The 20,514-nt window shown below is 39.7% G+C and overlaps 2 protein-coding genes across 2 annotated transcripts; both read right to left on the bottom strand.

Moving 5' to 3' along the window:
* Window positions 1–6,163: 6,163 nt before the first annotated feature.
* On the bottom strand, window positions 6,164–11,518 carry LEAP2 (liver enriched antimicrobial peptide 2). Its single transcript, XM_053463347.1, has 3 exons — window positions 11,391–11,518; window positions 8,051–8,193; window positions 6,164–7,045 (listed from the first exon to the last, which is right to left on the bottom strand). The coding sequence occupies exons 1-3, from the start codon at window positions 11,451–11,453 to the stop codon at window positions 7,009–7,011; spliced, it is 243 nt and encodes an 80-aa protein (XP_053319322.1). The 5' UTR covers window positions 11,454–11,518; the 3' UTR covers window positions 6,164–7,008.
* A 3,856-nt stretch (window positions 11,519–15,374) lies between these two features.
* On the bottom strand, window positions 15,375–19,050 carry LOC128491138 (cytochrome b-c1 complex subunit 8). The gene is made up of 3 exons (XM_053463346.1): window positions 18,930–19,050; window positions 16,614–16,775; window positions 15,375–15,597 (listed from the first exon to the last, which is right to left on the bottom strand). Exons 2-3 carry the CDS (start codon window positions 16,765–16,767, stop codon window positions 15,503–15,505), a joined length of 249 nt encoding a protein of 82 aa, XP_053319321.1. The 5' UTR covers window positions 16,768–16,775; window positions 18,930–19,050; the 3' UTR covers window positions 15,375–15,502.
* Window positions 19,051–20,514: the final 1,464 nt, after the last annotated feature.

Raw genomic sequence — 20,514 nt, 5'->3', positions numbered from 1 at the left:
TTGGGGTTGCTGCAGGTGGCCACTGTAATTCAGATTGATCACAGGCTTCGGAATAACACTGCTGTGTTCATTAGCCAAATTATTCTACCGGTGTATTGATTAAATATGGTGTTTTTATCCCCGCAGTATTACAGGAGTGTAACCTGCCCTGTCCTTGGCCTCCGCCTGGTTATTGTGGAAGGCCGCACTGTTCGGCACACGTGGTGCTTCTGTATCTTCTCCCTCATTTTGTTATGCTTTAAATCAAAGCTTCATATGCAATGAGCACCATCTTTATAAGTGGGGAGAGGGGATTAATTACCTTTTGGGATAAAAAATAAGAATTTTTTTACCCAGCTGCTGACTCAAGCTCTTCTAAGACCAATTTGAATGGTGAGGGCAAAAAATGTATTCCTTAACTGGGTAATGTGTGGAGGCCATGTTTAATTCCTCGATTCCGCAACAAAATATAATGTTTACCTACTTTATCAAAACATGTATTACTTCATTGGAAAAGTATACTTCCAGTATAAGTGTACAAACAATAGTAAATAGCTTATTTGTGTAAATGTCTTCTAATAATCTGCCACCTACACTTGGAAACGGGCGCCTGACGCGTAATGTAAAAAAATATAAAATGTATTATATGTCCAGTTTATTGTGTCCCGTTGGCGTCGCTCGTGCTTGGCGTGAGCGAATGGACTCTCACCGTGCCACTGCCCTCTTTTGACTAAACAAATACAAGATGTATGGAATTTTGCACAAGGAAAGTGGATGTTAAATTGTAAATAGTGATTAAAACGCGTTGTTTTCTTTAGGTACAGCAATGTGTTGTGTAAAGATGGCTCGTTCTTGCAGTCGTAATGCCAGGGGCTGTTTCCAGCCTGGCCCTCGGACACATAATGGGTTTTTAACTTCTCGCAGGCGGCAACTCATAGAGCTTTCATCACTAGCACAGATATACTTGTGCTCGCTCCCTATAACTGGCACTTAAGACATGTCATTCTCTCCCGATTCATTATTATTATTTTTTTTAGGCCGAGAGGCATATGGGCTTCATATGTAGAGGGTACATCTGTTCATCCTATACAAAGCCGCTTATTGCTATATCGGTGAAAGCAAAATGGAGAGATTTTGTTATCCAGCCATGACGTATAACATATCCAATGATTTCTGTATGTCAGCGGTGATGCCGGCTCTCTGGTCGCCAGATGAGATGCAAATCGTTTCATTGTAGACTCCCCTATGAGTGATAAAGGGGTCAATGCTACGGTCATGCACATGACTTGCATCTGTTTCCCCAACAATACTTTATTCAAACTGAATGTCCTGTATCAATGTCCTAATCCAGTCAAATCAGAGCATGACCCGTGTCTGTATTTATTAAAAAAAAATATTTACTATACATTTTTATTTGCTAATTTTTACCACTGGAAACTACATTATTTAGAAAGGTACTCCAGATCAAAAAGCTTTTTATTATAAACCTGAATTTTTTTCTGTACTGTGCTTCAATCCAAAAGCTGTCATTTTTTTTAACCAAATCTTTAATTAAAACTGTGATTTTTATTTGTTGCAATACATTTTAAATTTCAAAATGTACTTTATAAGCTCAGATTGTCACTTTCTATGTAAATTTGAGCGTTTCACATCACAAAGCTGTCACTCTTGAGCAAGTATTACATACTTACTACAGTTTGTTCTCCCAAACCTGTATAATATATGTATTTTGTGGTTTTTGAAAACATAGGAAGTTTAGAGTGTCTGAAACATAAGTTTTAATGTGTATTTTTAAACCAATGTATGGCAATTCAAATACTTGGATGGAAGGGTATCTCATTTCAATTTGTAAAAAAAAAAATTTTAAAAAAATCAAAAACTCTTTTTAACTGTCATTAAGATGCTTTGTAAAATGCAAAATTGTAACTGGAGAAACTACATTTAATAAATATCCTAGATTTTCTGTATTACCCTTTATTCTGTCGTGTTTGCTTTTTTTGGGAGGGAAGGAATTTTTGAATTTTTTTTTTTTCCTCCTTCCAATGAGTTAATTTATCCTGTGTGGGACTCAAATCACTAATCAATTTGAGTATGTTAAATAATAATAATAATGTTTATGGATCTAGAAACAGGAAATGTGTTATGTAAATGTATTCAAAATTCCCTTTTCAGGACAAATAAAGCTATTCTATATAGATATATAGTTCTATATTAGGATGGTGAAAACAAAGATTTTCCCCATGTATGCAGAACAAAATAGAAGTAACATACAAAATTTTGTTAAAAGCCCCCACCCCTAATATCCAATAGATGTATCTGTACATACCTGTAAATTGTGCACATAGTATATAAAATTAAGATTAGATACCATAATTGTAAATAATAAAGAAACAGTCTAGGTAGGTAGAATCATGTCTAGAATTATGCAAACCATTCTCCACCTCTGGTACCCCTGCTTTTGAGGGCTACAACTCGCACAACCCTTTTTCTGTGGCATCCCATCCATCTGAGGGTGATGGGAGCTGCAGTCCGCAAGTGCGTTCTGCTCTTGCGCTGTGGCTCTGGTTAAACCCCTTCCGCGCCAGTGATTATCATTTTAAATAGCTGATATGTAGGGAAAGCGAGCAAATGCATATTCTTCTGAGCCCCCCTATGCATTTGCATGGGGGAGTATATTCAGAGGTGTGGCATTCAGCTATTCTATGCATTAAAACATATATGATGTCTGGAGTGTCTTTTTCTAATTTTGGAGAAAATATCTCAGAACAATTACACATTGGAAATACTAGCTTCACGAGCCCAAAGGCTATTTTTATGTTTTTATTTCTGTGTTTTTACTGTCCTGTACAGCATGCCTACGTGCTGCTCCCTGCGTGCTGCTCTCATCATTAAACCCGAGTTCTGCTGAGAAATCATAAACCAGCCGATGGACACTTAGTAACAGAACGAAATATTTTGAGCGTTATCTCTACCTAGCCATTCACAGACAAAGGTATGTCTTTTCTTTTTTCTCTCACAGTTCCAAATGTAAACTATTTGCTCGGTTCTGTTCCATTAGCAAGCCTCTCTTCAGATAACTAACAGAAGGACCCATATGTGAGTAGGCATAAGCCCTTCAGTGGTTAAAAGAGTGATTCTGAGAAAGTATAAGTCAGCAGGTGCAAGGACCAAATTCTAAAAGCCGAGCAAAAAAAACATAATGAATTAACTTAAGGACCAGAGCTAGTTCAATGTTTTTGCCAAGTCTTTCTTCAAATGTTATTTCCCTCTTGCTTTTAGTGAACCCTTAAAAATTATATATTTTTGAGCACATGAAAGCATTTGTTAGACATTTTTTTTAATGAATAACATTTTAAAAAAACTGGATTGCCTTGGTCATCTGACTGTATCCGTGGATGTGATAAGCTGTAGAAGCGATCACATGGCTGATGTCATGGGGCCTGTAGGGACATCTCTCCATGATTTACCAGGTTGCAGTGGCTATGTTCTGCCAGACCTAGATGGCTTCAGAAAGCAGTAGCATAAGGTCTTCTCTGAATATCTGCTTCAATATCACACTAAGATGATTAATTTTATCTTAAAGCTTTCACCCCACTTCCTGGAAGCTAATATCTTGCTTCCAAAGGAGGGGAAGGAACCAATAGTATTATCAAGTTGATCTCAAGATATTTTGAGAAGTCATTGACGCCCACATTCAGTCAGTTCTTCCCCAACGGATCAAGCCAGATCGAACCGGGTTTGCACCTAGGTAGGAGTCTAGAGATAACACTATTACAGCCCTGAATCTTACCTGGCAAATGCTTCTGATTGCTATTGTCTACGCATGCTGAAAAAGTTTATAACAAGGTGATCGGTGTCACCCTGTCTCACATAGGACATGAAATGTCAAACTAAATGAGATAGGGATGTCCCTTCTCACCACTTCTGTTCATGCTTATGTTCCTGGAAGCAATGAGACACAACCCTAATATCAGTGGTGTTCAATGTTCTTAGGTGGACCACAAGGTTCTAGCTTACACCGGAAACGTCCACTTTGTCATTTCACGACCCTACTTATCCTTGCTGAATATACTTCAGGAACTAGAGTCATTTGGAGGCCCCTCCAACTACAAAATCAGCTGGGACAAATGTGAGATCCTTAATCTCTCTGTTCCCCATCCATCAGCAGTTGCATTATGTTCACCTTTTTCAAGTGGTGTTTGGGGAACCTAAAATACTTTACCAGAGACCCTGAACGCTTGTTCCCAGAGAATTTTTCTCTCAAGCAGCAACCTTTCACCAACACATGCAATTCTAGGCAAAACCTCATGTCCCTTGTTATGGATGCACCCTATTATGGGTGGTGGATAACCCGCCTCCCCTCGTTGGGGGCATAATGCTCCTCTATCTCACCCATCAGTGTACCTCAAAGCCTTTTTTCATATCTACCTTCTCAATGACGCAAGATGATATGTGATCGGGACTGGATTTGCACAGTGGAGGAGTTGAGTGAACTTTAGAAAAGTTACTTAAACAGGCCACAGAACGATTCAATGTCTATTTGACCATCTGGTTTAATTGGCTACAATCCACTGCCTTCCAGGAGATTACGTACATCATCTTTTCTTCCGCTCTTTTATCCTTACTTTTCCTCTCATTCTGCTTTACTTCCCACTCTTATATATCGCCGTCATTCCTTTCTCTCCCAAACCAGCTGGCCTTGCCATTTAGCAGTCCTCCCCTTTTTTGGCCCACATTTAACAAACTCTCACTGAGTAATGTTAGGCTAGACTGTTATTGTTATTATATACAGATACTGGGGTCTGTACTGTACGTCCAACCTCATTTCCATCATGATGGATTGGACTTACCCTTAAAAATTTTATTGATTTTTGCTTTTTATTGAACCTTTTCATACAAGCAAAACAGCAGATGGTTTCTTTGGACACGGCCATCGTATCTCCGCCCTGTTCATATCCCAACATCACACATCCCCTCCTATATCACCCACAAAAGGACACAATATAGAGAAAATAATAATTTTATTGCCATAGCCCTATGTAACGTTTCTGCCAGATAAGCTATAGAAAAGTGCAGTCTACTGTTAAGCTGCCGTGCATTAAAAACTGCCGAGCTCTAGCACAAGTATAGTAAGAAATTCGGTGTAACAGTATACCCTGCTATAATGTTAAAAGATTTCTATAAGAATATCATCTGCACAGAACACAGTTTGATATTTTATGTGCAACAACATGACAGAAACTTTTATACCAATCGTTCAGTGTGGATGCGAAACAGATGCAATGAATGTCCTGCATATGGAAATCTAAATGCCTTCGGTTACAGCCATTTAGCGGTGAACCATCAAGAAAATTATATGGATCCAGTGCGAGGAGTGAATGCGCAAGCGACTGAACGGTCATGGTTGGATACCAAAATATGCACTTTGAAGAAAATGAGAGGCGGCCCCAATGAGCTGGATGAGCTGGAAAGGATGCAGGGGATTTGTTTTTGGCATTTCAGGACATACATCGTGTCTATTGTTCAAAGGATTGAAAAACTAAAATGCATGTGGATCTGCTTACCAGACTTCTTGTCTACACTGTTGCTTTATAGTTAATTTCACTTTTTTTCTTAGTTTTATATTGTTCCAATTTTAGCACTCTGTCAGACTAGCAGCGCAGCAGGTGTAACTCTTAATCCCCACTAAGTCAAGACCTGTGCTAAGAGATCTGACCTAAAACAGATCTGATGATGAATGCTGACATTACCCGGCCAGACTGAATGCTCTCCCAAGGTAAATCATTAATGCTCATTGGGTAAACTTCTACAGGAGCTCACAGCTAACACATGGCAATGTGGACTAAACCCAAACACATAAGATCTCTTACTGTTCCTTTTAGTTTCCATAAAGGACATATAATATGTATGTGTGGCCCTTGGCTTTGTGCTGGTGTACCTTTTGCGCTTGGAACAAACAGGACTGATTGATTGGCACCAAATCCCCCTCCCACCGTGTGTTTTGCGCTGAGATGCAATTGTTAGCCTCTTATGCGTTTCCCATCGTTCAGGTCTCAGTGCAGAGATATTTTGTTGGGTTCTCAGCATCAATACAGGTGGATTTATGCTCCGATTTAACATAGGTTGTTTCCTGTCCTCTAGCATCAGAACATCATTGTTGAACTTTTAAGGTCATCAAAAAAGATTGCTAAGTCACATCATTTATTTGGATCATACTATTATAGGAACTGTTTGCATTTCTCCATCAGATACGCAATGACCAGCCGTGTTGTAAGAGAATCCTTGAGGATGCATCCATTAAAAAAACATAAATTAATTGCATCATCAGTAATACCATTAAAACTTCTGTCTGGAAGATGGATGAATTTATACTGGCAAGACAAAGTCATATGTATAGCTAGCGAACACAGGGAGGACAATAAGCATTTTTAGAATAGCCGCAACACCGACCTATAGGCCCGGGTAAATCTTTTATGTGAGTTCTGATGGTAATGGCTTCAAGTCCTCAGAATAACGGTGCAAATAGCCTTGTACCACTGTGGCATAAACAGATATAGGGTTCAGCATTCCTGTGCTGAGTAACAGTCAAGAACCTTTTTTCCTGGATGGCTTTGCTGGGCCAGGTAGAAGATATCTGGAAGGATTGCTGAGTAATTAGGAGAGTCAGAATGAGTACCTGAAAGTCTGCTGATGTGTCATGGACTTGGTTGACCTACCAAATAGGTTTCTTTTAATTGGAAGTGGGAAGTCAAAAACTTCTTAGGCACTCTTCGAGCCAAGAATGATCAGCTCAACAGCGTGAGTTGAGCCACCAGGCTCCTGACTCGCTCTTGGTAAAAACGCTTGCAAACCCCATCAGGAAACATTTTACATATTAATGTACATATCAAATATATAAAGTTCATGACAATGTTCTACAAGCGCTTGCAAAGTAATAAATAGCTTTATGTAGGACACATGCCCACGGTGCAATTGTATTCCTTTATCAGTAGTGTATTTAAAAAAATACTAGAAAACAAATAGAAATACTTAATCTGCAAATGTCTTCAGACAGCAGCGATTGTTTCTGCAGAAAAAAAAAAAACAGAAAAAGATTACCATTCTATAAGCATATTCCCATTATATTGTTTACAATTTAAATACACTAAGAATGCATTGTTTTTTTACAACAATAAAAAAATATATATTAGGAGACCTTAAAATGTACACTAAACAGCTACTATTACTACTAAAAAAGCTTAGGTGATGGCATCACTCCCCACAAATCCCACTTCTGCCTCTCTCTTCCAAAATCTCTACCTCTTTAAACAAGCCATCCATAAATCCAACATCCCCATCTGACTACTGTCCTGTCCTGTTTTTCCCCTGGCCTCCAAACTACTGGAACAATTAACTTACAATTGCATATCCCACATTCTTTCCTCTAACTCTCTTTACAATCTGGTTTCAGTCCACAACATTCTATTGAGATAGCCTTCACCAAAATTACTAACAACCTCCTCACTGCTAGAACACAAGGTTACTTCTCCTTACTTCTCCTTTTGAACCGCTCTGCAGTTTTTGGCGACACCATTCTCCTGCACACTGTTCTTATAGTATCCATGACATGGATCAGTTCTGGCTCAAATCCTACCTTTCTATCTTCTTTGGCACCTCTCCCCAAATGCTCTCAGTTCACGTCATTTAAGGCTTAGTTCTGGGGCCTTTACTTCTTCCCTGCACTCTGTTTCTTGGAAAACTAATCTTCTTTTTAGAACTTCGGTACTATCACTATGCTGAGAACATGCTAATTTACCTTTCCTTCTTTGACCTCTTGCTTCTCTTCTAGCTTGCCTCAATAACTGTCTACCTGAAATTGCATCACTTAGGTGGCATCTCACACATGTTCCCTGTCTGAAGTTAAATAGATGCTGTCCCCCATACTCATAAACATTCTTCCTTACACATATACAAATATATTTCTTCACACAAAGACTTATCATTAACTGTTCAGTATCTAATTTATTTACTTTCCTATACAGTGTGTCTCCAACAACAAAAATCTAATTTGAAATAATTTAATAATAATTACATGCACAGACGAGTAAGACACTCAGAAGGATCTCTGCATGAGGCACCTATAGGACGCAAAGACAATGATCTCCAAAATGGTGTCATCCTCGGCAACCTCGCAGCTCTCTGTTGTGCCAGGCCATTTAAAGAGGCAGCTTCCACCTAAAGGGAAAATACATTTGTATGATGTTATACACATACATCATATGGAAACATTTTTCTATAAAGCCGATTGTGGTTCACAGATATATGTACTTACATACCCTTTGCTTTTGTAATAGTTAAATTCCTTCTAATCTTCACTTACTACCCCTTAGTATTTAGCAGAAGTACTCAAAGAGCCACAGAGTCAGCCTCTACCCCATTACATCAGTCGAGGAAGAGGGTGTGCCTGGTGGCTCTGGCCTTTTGCATAAGTGCTCTGGGAGGCATGGCATGGTATGGAGCGGATAGCGGGGAGAAGTGGGCAAAGAAAGAAGACAGAAAAACAAGAAGAAGCAAGAGAAGAAGCAGAGGGCGTAGAAGGTAGGACGATATTGACAGAGAGCATGAGTGAATGAATGAGAGTATGGGAGAGAGTGAGAAAGTGTAAGAGAGAGAGGAAGCAACAGTGGTTTTGATTTTTCCCCAATAGTGTTGTCTTATATATTCAAAGATTTGGCAATAAAGTAATCCATCAGTAACATAATAACAGGGGCGTACCTAGAGTATTTGGGACCTGGGGCGTATCCTGTATGTGCCCCCCCCAAACACTTTAAAACTGCATAGCTTCTATCGTTATATACTAGCGCAGACATTGAAGGTGCTACAGCATTACTGTTATCATTATATACTGAGGCCCACATTGACGGAGGTACAGCATAACACCTAACATTATCTACTAAGCCAAACATTGATGCGGTGTAGGCCTACCACTTCATTGTCTGGCTTAGGGATGCACCGAAACGAAAATTCTCGACTGAAACCGAAAATCCAGCATTTACCTGTCCGAAACCAAATATGACCCCCCACCATAAAAAAATCTCACACTTTTATTTAAAGTAAGTAACACAGCAAAATAGGACAAAAAAAATCAATAACAATATTAATATAATATATATATATATATATATATATATATATGATTGTTAACAGCAATCACACTCCTATCATGCCCAGGCATACCCAGATTCCAGCATGTACTAGCTGACTTGGCATGATAGGAGTGTGATTGCTGTTAGCAATCATACATATATATATATATATATATATATATATATTGTTATTATTATTGTTCACATGTGAACTCAGCACTGGAGGCATAGAATCAGACATACAAATCCTGTATTTGCAGGTATACAATAATATTGTATGGAAACATAGCACTCCTCAATATCTACACCCCTCTCCCACCCTCACTATCTACCCTCTCCCCCTTTGTAGTTAATGGTCTTGGACTTACCATCCAGAAGTCCTGCGGTGGGAGCACGACGCCTCTGTCTTCCTGCTCTGCCATTGCGCTGCTTCACTACTGAGCGCCGAAATATGACGTCATATTTCGGCACTCAGCATGACATGACGGCACCGCGACGGAGTTAGAGGCCTCACGAAGGAGACTGAGGGGCGCCGAGCGGTTGCTAGAGGATCCGGGACATGTGGTCACCCTAGCCCATGACACCCCCTGACAAGCGGCACGCAGGGGGGACCGCCCCCGCCCCCCCGCTAGGTACGCTACTGCATAGTAATTCGTTGAAAAAAAGAGTTCATCAAGTGAACCCTTCTCCCTATCCAAAAAAAAAAGGGGGTCCTTCTTTACTCCAACAGGCAATCAGATTTCTCCTTGGATCAATAAGCTCTTAATAGTCATGTTTATTCTATCCTTTATAGCCCTGTATGTTCTGCTTTTCTAAAAAAACAGACCCTTTTAAAGGCATCCATTGTATTTGCTAGCACCACCGCTCTTGGCAGTGAATTACACACATTTATTTCCCTTATTGTACACAATCCCTTACTTTGTTGTGTACGAAATCTTAGCTCTTCCAGTCTCTGAGGATGACCGCTTTTTCTTATGCCCTCTAAGACACCATTTTTCTAGCATACATAAATGCAGCTTTTTTAGTCTCTCTTTATTACTAAGATCTTCCAATTCTCTTATTAATTTTGTTGCCCTCCTTTTGCACCTTTTCTAGTTCCATAATGTCATTTTTAAGGATTGTTGCCCATAATTGCACTGCATAGTCAAGGTGAAGTCTTACCATTGACTCTTAAAGAGGCAAGAAGATATCCTCCTCTATCCATACCCAGTTTAAAAATGTCAATTTCTTATTGGCCTTTGCTGCTGCTGACTGGCATTGCACACTAAGTCTTTTCCTTAGTAGTTTTTCCCAGGGAGATACCATTTAAAGTATACATTGCTTTGTTGTTATTTTTAACATAATGCATTACTTTACATTTGTCTGTGTTAAACTTCATTTGCCACTTGCCTGCCCAGTCCCATAGTCTAAATCCTCCTGCAGAGAAGCAACATCAAGGTTAGACTGTATTATCCTAGCTAATTTTGTGTCAACAGCAGACACTGAGACTTAACAAACAAATTAAAAAGAAGAGGACCAAGGAAAGACCCCTGAGGCACCTTGCTTAATACTTTGGTCCAGTTTGAGAAATTTCCAATTTACAACTCTTTGTATTCTATTGTTTAGCCCCTTTTCAATTCAAACACATACAGTACATTTGCCCCTAAGCCAGTAGCCCACTGCAACCGAGTCATGTTATTTTCCATAAATCAGACGGAAAGTATTACTTTATTTAGAGCTTGCAATTAGATAAATCAGTAAAAAATAGTTTTAACAGCACTAATGTGTGAATGATTTTTTTTTATTAATAATAACAATGTTTAAACCCTCTTTATAAAGGTATTTTTTTTTTGGCAAAGCAGTGAATGGGGCAACCAATAGCTCCATTCTTTTGATTACCACGATGATTGCCTCATATTTAAAACACGGCCCCAGAACAGTTTTTTTTTTTAAATAACATTATGTGCTGTTTAAAGTTTTTTATGAAAGCAATTAAGCTGAGCTAGATATATAAAATTCCCGCCAATTTTCCAGTAAAACAGCTGCTGAAACCATTTTTGATGGTGAGGAATGAGCCACAAATAATGACCTTTTAGCCATGTGGTATGGCCCATACCCAAATCTTATATCTCATTGTAACATTGTAACGTACATTCGTGATAACTCATTTCCAGTCTTCGCCCTGGCTCCTTAGACATCACATAACAGATTATACTACACTATATCATTCTCTACACTGTATCATGCCCTCATCTCGAAGTGTGATCGATCATGTAACGACAATGTGTTTCCTTTGTCTAAGCTTACCTGGTATATTAATAATGTGCATAGCACAAAGATGGCTGCCTGTTTCCCGAGTTGTGAGGACATGTTGCTGTCTAATTCAGTTCCAAGAGGTCTGGTCCAGTTTATAAAAGGAAGTGTTCCCTCTTCCCTGCAACTTTATACACAGAGTCGATTTCATCATTTGCATCCTGAGAGGGACAAAGTTCAGCAGTTACATTTAATAAGTTAATACCTACCAACGCAGTGTCGCAAAAGGTGTATTAAAATTGCCAACATTACTCAATATCCCACTTGGAATTTGCTGCTGTAATGGTTCTCTAACCCTTGTTCTACTGCATTCTGCAGGCTTCAGGAGACTTTAGATTCCATGTAGAAAACATCAAGCAATAGGCAAGATATCACATGCTATTAAAATGCAAGGCAAGTGTCCAAATGTCAATGTATTTAATTATAGTTCATTCATTTGGCTTTTGGAAAACAATTGGAAGGAAGTCATGGAAGCCTCAAGATACATGCCCAGGTCCTCTTGGTGGAGAGCCACACATGGACACTTGAATGAGCATCAGCTTTGCTAGGGTTGGCATAGCAGTTGAGGTGCCTATTTGCCTGCCTTGGCCACTGCTCCCCGTGTCCAGCCTGGTGACTAAGCCAAACTAATGGCCAAGTGATGATTGTGTCGAGTGAGGGCTTTCTTTTTCCCTTTTTTTTCTGGAAATCTGTTTTCGACATGACTGAATACTGCAAATTATTCCAGGCTGCTGGTCCACAGCCTACCACTGCATTAAAAATCACAAAAAAAGGATCACAAAAAGGAACCACTCGTGGCGAAAGGCTGCCTGAACATGTATTGTAAAAGTGACCTGTCAGTTTCAATGATGTAATTTACAAATTGTATCTGTATTGTAACCAGGGCCAGACTAGTGATGACACAGAGGTCCTGGCACTTTAAGGCCAGCAGCCGCCTGATGACATAAGTGCAGCTGAACGCTGGATATGTGCTGACAAGCATTATCTCTATTGATTTTATTGATGCTCTTTTTTTAATTGATCAATTGAAATTAGTCACAGGTTTGAATTGCAAAACATGCATTTTCAACAAATGTTGGGAATTAAGGCATTAAATGTCCCAGACAGGTTGGTACACACTGAACGTGGGTATTTTTCCAAAGTGTGAATATTACTCGTGGGGATGGTGGGAATTATAGTCAAAACTGCCAACTACCAATTATGTTATAAATGAAGATAGGTATGTTATTTCTCTTTCTTCAAATGATCTTTGGAGCCCACACACCCACCAATAAATATGTGATTTTATTGCTGAACAACCAAAATTGTACAGCTTTTTAGCAACCCTAATACTTTGTGTGGCACACGTCATTAGTGCTGTCACTCGAAAGGAATGTGACAAAGTCTGTATTTAGTTTGTAAAGAAATGTCCAATTCGGAAATAGGAAGATTTAAAGCTAATCAGCCTTTAGAGCATAAAATAACAATCTATAAAGTCATCCACTCTTCTATCATTGTTCTGGAACCCGGTATACAAATGAATGATTTTCAATTAAAAAAGCTCATTTTTATACCAGGCTAAACAATGATGGGGACATCAATTTAAAACACCTTGTTTTCTCGAGCAGTTTTTTTCTAATCTGTTTTAAAGCTGCACTAAAAAGTTATTTTTTGTGCATATAATTATTTGTGGTTTTATTTTATCTTATTGGTTATTTTCTTTTCTGCTTGTGTCATCCAGTTTTTTAAATAGCTTTTCCACAGAGGCCAGTAGGGTTTGATAGGAGTTGTAGTTTACTGTTGGCATGTGAAAGGCCGTTTATCTCTCCTTCAGTGTTTCTGGCTGTATGTGAAGCCAAGGTATTTACATAGTGGGCCGACTGAGAAATATTAAAGGCCAGACGGTGGGGAGACAGAATCACATGGGTCCAAATCCAACACGATGATCCTTCAAGTGTTCTGGCAAGGGACAGCATCTTTAACTGCTGAGTGCGTCCGTTGGAAATCTTTGGATTTGCTCTTCTTTTGTTGTACCGCTGAGTATCACAGCTGATTACGGTACTTAAGGTTGAGGGAAGCAGTGTTTGGCTGAATCCACTACCTCTTCTGGTTCTGCTTCATTATTAGTGATCTGGGGCCTTATGAGCATCCCTCCTCCTTATAACCACCCTTTTTGCCCTACGTCTCTATCCTGCCCCCTCAAGCCTCCTTGTCGTCACTTCCATAACCCCCTCCTTGTCTCATTTTCCTGGCAACCTTGTCATGCAGCCTTTGGATAACTCTCCATGGCTGCCTTTTATTCAATACAAAAACTTAACTTTGCTGTTTTGGTCCCCATGGAACTGAACGTTTTTGATAACTTTTACTAGATCACTGTAGGCAGAGTAAGATATAGAGGTACAAAACCCTGCCGAACATTTATATAGATAACTGCCCCTGACTTTCTGTTGAGTGTTCATGTGTTGCACAGCAGCCCTGATGCTCATAGCTAGGTGCAGACCACAAACTGTGGAAAGCCTTTCCAGAAGAGTAGAGGCTGTTATAGGAAGGACAACCCCATATTAATGCTCATGGTTTTAGAAAAGGATGTCCAACAAGCTTATACCATCATAAGTGTGATGGTCAGGTGTCCACATACTTCTGGTTTTATCGTTATAATTTAATAAAAATATTTAAGTAAACGACTGCAAAACTATATCTTGGCCATTCCTTACGCACACAGACTAGTATTTAATGCTTTAAATAGTAATAGAAGAGCAGATAAAAGTAGGCAGACATAATTGCTGTTTCACAAAAAATAAAATGAAAGGTTGAGATGACCTTTGTACCTGTGTAATATGACTCTGCAATAAAGTTGCATATTTGTTTATTTGGGGACATTCTGTCATTGTGTTTTTAGATATTTGAGGAGTTGTGGTGGAATCCAGAATTATCTGTAATACTGCACCTCCTTGTAGATAAAGTCCACTGTGAGGACAGGGAGTTGTGGTGGTTGCTCCCACTAGTGTGGACCTTTTAACAATTTACGTCCTGAAAATTGGCAGTGTGAAATGTATAGATTTTCTTCAGGGATACTGTTGGCTGCAGATCACTATATGAGACTATTTCAGATGTGCTGAGAAACAGAAATTGTTCAAGCACTGCACATTAATCTGAAGTGGGTTGGACGCTGTCAATGCAAATTGCACTCAGTCCTTTTAGATCCCATACAGAGAGATACACTCACAAGGGCACAAAGCAACATGGAATTATGAAAACCCTTGTGATGCTTAAAACATGGAGATTAGAGAGACAAAAGTATATCTCACGAGGGTTGCATGCGCATTGCAAAGTTCAGACCACACCTCGATTGAAATGCTGTAGCGGGACCTTAAGAGAGCTGTGCATAAACAAATGCCCACAAACCTCAATGAATGGAAGCAACATTATAAGGAAGCGTGGGACAAAATTCCTCAACGATATGAGAGACTGATAAAGTCATGAAGAAAATGATTACTTCCAAGTTATTGCTGTGAAAGGTGGTTCTACAAGCTATTGAATCACAAGGTGTACTTTTTTCACACACGGCTTCTCCATTTCGGCTTTATTTTTGTTGAATAAATCATGACACCGTGTAATATGTCATGTGTTTTTGCTGATATGTAATTCAAAGAGGGTGTACTTTCTATTTCACACTCCAGCACTATACTTCATTTTAAAGGTGTTAAAATCAGAGTAGTGGGATGGGCATCTTTAAGCCAGCCACGCATAAACCACAATCTATATATATTTGCTTGCTTGTCCCTGGTCGACTTACTTGTGTTGACAACTGCTCCTATTATCCACCATCACCACCACTGCTAAAAAGCTATTTGGGTGATAGTTTAACACACTGTGATTACATAAGTTTGTAAAGTCATATTTTTTATACGTAAGGTTTTTTTTTTTTTTGAAAAACCTATAAAAAAACTTTATTAAAGTATAGTGCCCCTGTATAAAAATAAACAACGTTAAGCTCAATTTGAAACATACTTTTATTTAATAAGTGTCACATATGGCTAGAAAGCCAAATAAATATTTCTTCTTGCAAGTCAAAGAACTGCAAAAAGAAAACACCCAGGGTTGTAGATTTTCTCTCAGAAACAGCTTTACTTGTCATTCTCATACAAGGATGGGTCCTTCTTCTTGTTGTCTGCATACATTTGGTTCCCTGTTGTGTAGGTCACGTATGCAAGCACAAACGCTGAAAGGGAGAAGAAAATTGCGTATATTATAGATGTGATTAAACAAACCTTTACCACCGCAGGAAAATAAAACAAAATGAACTGTGGGGGACAGGGACTGGGGTCATGGAACTGCTGTGAAAGAACATTTCCAACTGCTTTAAGTAATTACAATATCCTTTATTTAAACCACTGCACTCATGAACTACTAGCTATTGCATATACTACCAGCAGCCTGACATTTGAGGCAAATGCGCTCCAATACTAAAGGACAGCACTGAATGCTAATTAAACAACAATGTATTCCTGTCTTCCTCTTATGTGGCTTGGTTTCTATGAAATTAGAAGGCAAACAACGTTTGTAAGAAACCAGATAATGTTATAATATAATTTGTTTTAATCAGATTTTAGGACTACTGAGGCGAATAGCATGGGCGTGGAGGACAGAGGCAAACGCGTGTCCTGTAAATGACTGGGCACTATTTAATTTTGACCCGAACCAACCATTACTTTGATGAAATTTATGTTTGCATAGAATGGTCACTGAAATAACACTGTGGATCCAATAGAAGACTTGAAACAAGAACAGTCACAATCAGTGAGCCAGGGGACACAGTTACAGTTTAACTCCTGGCAAGGATCGATTCATAAGCTTCCCAGCTGTTCTCAGCAATCCAAATGTTCCGGCTACTACTGATAATCATAAAGGTAAGTCAGATGTTTGCACTTTTCTATTAATTCATATGGTCACTTTTCAATCAGCAGCAGTTTACCATCAGGTGCTCTATTCCTCAATACGACTCAAATATTTCTGCAATCTTTTATTATTTATTTTTTACATTTGTTCGCTACACCACCTCTGTAACACAATCACACAGCACTGTATACAAATGAACCCCCTCAATGCAGAGCATGTGCTTACAACGCAGCAATACAGAAATTCTGTTTCTTCTACTTACAATATACATTTATATACATTAAAAGATGTATACCCCAAAATTTAGCACGTGACACACAAAATGATGGATCAACTTACGTGGTGCTACTTTCAAGACCTGTGATGAGAACCTCCGCCACACATTAGGGATGCCTTTGGAGAAAAAATGAGGAAAAGCCCTCTGCTCAAATGGCGACAGACTGTAGGTGATGATATGACGCACCTTGGCCAAGTCCCCGAAGTGCAGACCCATGGCTTGTTCTGTGAAAACAAGGTAAAGGATTATACAGAAGTAACAAATACGTCACGAAACCTAATACTTATATTAAATCTATAAACTCATGTTTATATAGAAGTACGTACATGCAACTTGAGTTCTATCCCACTCTGCCGCCCCAGATATGCTTTATACTCCCCTATATGACACTCCCTGATATGCCACCATGCCCCCCTATATGCCACTCTGTCCCTCCAGATATGCCTTATTGCCCCTATTTGCCAATATTATTATTATTTATTGTTTTATAGCAGAAGTCCACCTGGTGTCAAGTGGGGACAGCCGGTGGACTTCTGTGCGCAACCTCTGCTGCTACCCATCACTTATGCTGGGACTGCTATGACAGAGCACCGGAAGGTCACGCCACGCCGGTGCTCTTCCACAGAACCCCTGGCATAAGTGTCGGGTAGCAGCATAGGTTGCCTATGAGCATCGTGCAGACGTTCACCGGCTGCCAGATAGGAGGATCCAGGACTCCTGCAGCGCTGCTGGGGATCTGGATCTTAGTATTGTAGTCAGACCTCTATTTGAGGTGCGATTATAAGACGACCTTGAATATAAGACGAGGGGTATTTTTCTGGAAAAAACCTTGTCTTATAATTGAGCAAATACGGTATATACTGTACTGTGGAAAGGAAACAAAGCTTTTTTTCTCTCGTACTGAGTGGTTATCATGTTCCTCGCAAACTAAAATAGGTCAATCATCATTAAATATTGAATCATTGCTATCCTGGCAATATAGCTTGTAAACCTGGCCCAACATTTCCTGTCCTTGACTGCTTGTTCTGCATCGTTCCAGACCACGTACAACCTGTGAGCTCCATAAATATTTTGCAACGTCTGCATACATGTCACTGGCACCGTTTCTCTATAACAAGACATTATCAAGGGCCGGCAACGAACGAACGAAGAGTGAGAATAAGAATGAAATGCAGCAAATTTTAGGGAAAGCATCACAAGAAAACCATAATGTGGCAAAGTGTAGCTTTATAAGTTTTTCCTTTCCACCGCCGTACTCCAAATGATCTCTAAAGGGTGTGATAGGATGGCTGGATGTTTGTCTATCCCACAAACCATGTCGTGGCAATTTCTTCATATCTTTTACTGCATTTACCATCAGATGGTTGTTCTCACTTTTACTGCTTATTCAATGACCATAAACTTTGGATCTACAAGCTGTCAGTCCTAAAACGTGGACTCAGTTCACAACAACGTGAATAAACCATGAGAAAACTAGTAGAAAAACATTTTTGGTGAATATATCTGGGGTCTAAGGTAGAGAGATACTACAACGAGTTTCCCCTGTGAGCACAAGTAAGCTTTAAATTCAATCGTTAAAATGGCTTACTCCAGATTTCCCTTAGGCTTTAAAAAGGACTGAGTTTCTCCTGATGTTTGCTTAATGGGTCAATACAAAATGTGTTATGGCCAAGCCCATGTCTATCTTCCACAGTAATATGTCAGCCCTGTCATAATCCTTCTACACTACTGACAGATTTGTCACTTTGCCACATTAGGCAACCAATATCAGGAGCAACTCATACACACACATATATATATATATATATATATATATATATATATATATATATTCCTTAGCACACTTCAGACTCAAGCAAGTAAAGAAACGAAACTCAGAGAAGTCCTTACACTTCATAAAGATGTTTTCCTTGAGAGGACAAAGGCCATGATCACCACCCAGCATTACATTTTCATATGAAGGTAATCAGTAGTAAATATAAAAACTCTCTAAAAACAAATCTTACTTAAAAATGGGTAAATGTACACTTAGTACCCTATACAATAACTAACCATTGCTTGAACAATCACCGCTCCCAAAACCTGAAGGTCTGAGTCAGCTTTGCAGAAATGAACAGTAATTACCAATCCACCATTCCAAGAAAGCCAGGCCTCAGCAAAGGGTACTTACAATTATTTCAATTGCACCTGGGTCAATACTAGAACTACGCCTCACCCGATTACCAGGACAAATCATGCATATACTACGAACTAGAGAACGTAAGGGTTACCAGCCGTGGCACTAAACTCCCCTGGGCGTCTTTATACTTAGAGACACTAATGTCACAGCTACTCTCAATTTAAACACACAAAAATATCCACAAATCCAACACACTCACCTTGTACCCTACACCACGGACTCTCAATGCCAGAACAGGTCACTGTAATGCTTCCGCCACCAACTTCCGCTTCCGGGGGTAGAGGACTGGAGCCTGAAGCATGCAAGGACGCAAATGCCGAGCGCCATCTAGCGGCAACTTGTGGGTAATGGCGTTTCCGGATAACACGTACTGTGTGTTCTGACATGTTTGTACACGGAAGGGATTGCTATCCGTTTATTTTACAATGCATAAAAGCGAAACTAAGTGGGCTAGTCCTTTTAAAACGTAATAGCCAGCATCTTCTAGATCCCATTGTACAGCACTACAGAATGTGATGGCGCAACAATGGCAACAATAAATAACAATAATAAAATGCCGCCTTCTGTGAGGCCCCAACCCTCAATCATTCCTTTCCTGTCCTTGTGTCGTTTTTTCCTGTGGGCTCCATGTTGTCATGGGGCCCAACAGAACGGACACAGGCAAATACTTGTGATTTAACAACGGTAAAAAATATTTTTGAAAATTAGTTTATGTAAATACACAACTCGCTTAAGAGGGACAGTCTCTCTTTGGGACCACTTTTCCCCCCTCCCTATATGTCCCTCTTGTCCAGGATTTGTGAATGTGTGACAAGATGAAAATAAAAAATCAGCCGCACCCCTTAAAAAAAGTGTCCATTCAAAATGTGGGGCGGGGGTGTCAGAAGATACATTATTATTTTTGTAAATAACAGTATAGACACATTACTGGGCGCTCCGGGTTGGCCGCAGCTTCTCCAGGTCACGACAGAGGTCAGTCTCCCCACCCCCTTCATTTCACTTTGAATTTTTCTGCATTTGGGGCTCATCAGAGGACCGCCAACCCGCATCCCAAAGAGGGATCCCGGGTGTTCCCAGGCATGCTCATCACCGTACTTGAGGCTCTTCTGCATACACTGATCCATACACTGGCACGGGCCACGTTTTTTTAGGACACATTACTGACCAGCAGAGGTGAAGTGCAGTTCTGCAGCACGTGAGATCCATCACCAAGTCATTTGTTCCCTCGCATATCCAACTTACTGCAGGGTAGCAGCTTACCTGTGCTGGTCAGCAGCATATGAAAACTTGGCCAGTGTGGTCACCCTAAATATCCAAATATTAGCTTTAAGAGACAACCAGAATGATTGGATACTTGGTGATGGCAGGCAACCAGTAACAGTAATGGTCCCTATGACATCCAAAACCTCAGGAACCAATATATTGTGGATTAGAGTCATTTGAATTGAAGTAAGGAGTTCAAATACGATAATGCAGCGAGAAAAGCACCAAGTGAGATAATATTGAAGTATCAAATCAGAGTAGAATACAAAAAGGGGTAGTTTTTACACGGTCATCCTAATTTATCACCCGTTCACCCCAAAATATGTGAACACATAGTCCCCATAAATAACTATAAATACGCTCATTCAGAAGCGGGTGGGACTGGAACACACATGTTGCAGGAGCGAGTGGGACTGGAACACACATGTTGCAGGAGCGAGTGGGACTAGAACACACACATTGCGGGGGAATGCACTGCAGGCAATTATAGGACCATATAAATGATAATCCAGGCATGCCCA

Source organism: Spea bombifrons, chromosome 4, assembly GCF_027358695.1.
Source record: "Spea bombifrons isolate aSpeBom1 chromosome 4, aSpeBom1.2.pri, whole genome shotgun sequence".
Classification (NCBI taxonomy): Eukaryota; Metazoa; Chordata; class Amphibia; order Anura; family Pelobatidae; genus Spea; species Spea bombifrons.
The sequence above is the reverse complement of the archived record's forward strand: the minus strand, read 5'-3'. Positions and strand labels throughout refer to the sequence as shown.

Excerpts from the sequence above, each read along its gene's own strand:
- LEAP2 (XM_053463347.1), bottom strand. The coding sequence starts at position 11,453 with ATGTCCTCACAACTCGGGAAACAGGCAGCCATCTTTGTGCTATGCACA. Across the intron at positions 8,194-11,390 it reads GCACATTATTAATATACCAG|GTGGAAGCTGCCTCTTTAAA; the intron begins GTAAGCTTAGAC and ends TTTTCCCTTTAG. Across the intron at positions 7,046-8,050 it reads TGTCTTACTCGTCTGTGCAT|AAACAATCGCTGCTGTCTGA; the intron begins GTAATTATTATT and ends TTTTTTCTGCAG.
- LOC128491138 (XM_053463346.1), bottom strand. The coding sequence starts at position 16,767 with ATGGGTCTGCACTTCGGGGACTTGGCCAAGGTGCGTCATATCATCACC. Across the intron at positions 15,598-16,613 it reads GGTCTTGAAAGTAGCACCAC|CGTTTGTGCTTGCATACGTG; the intron begins GTAAGTTGATCC and ends TCTCCCTTTCAG.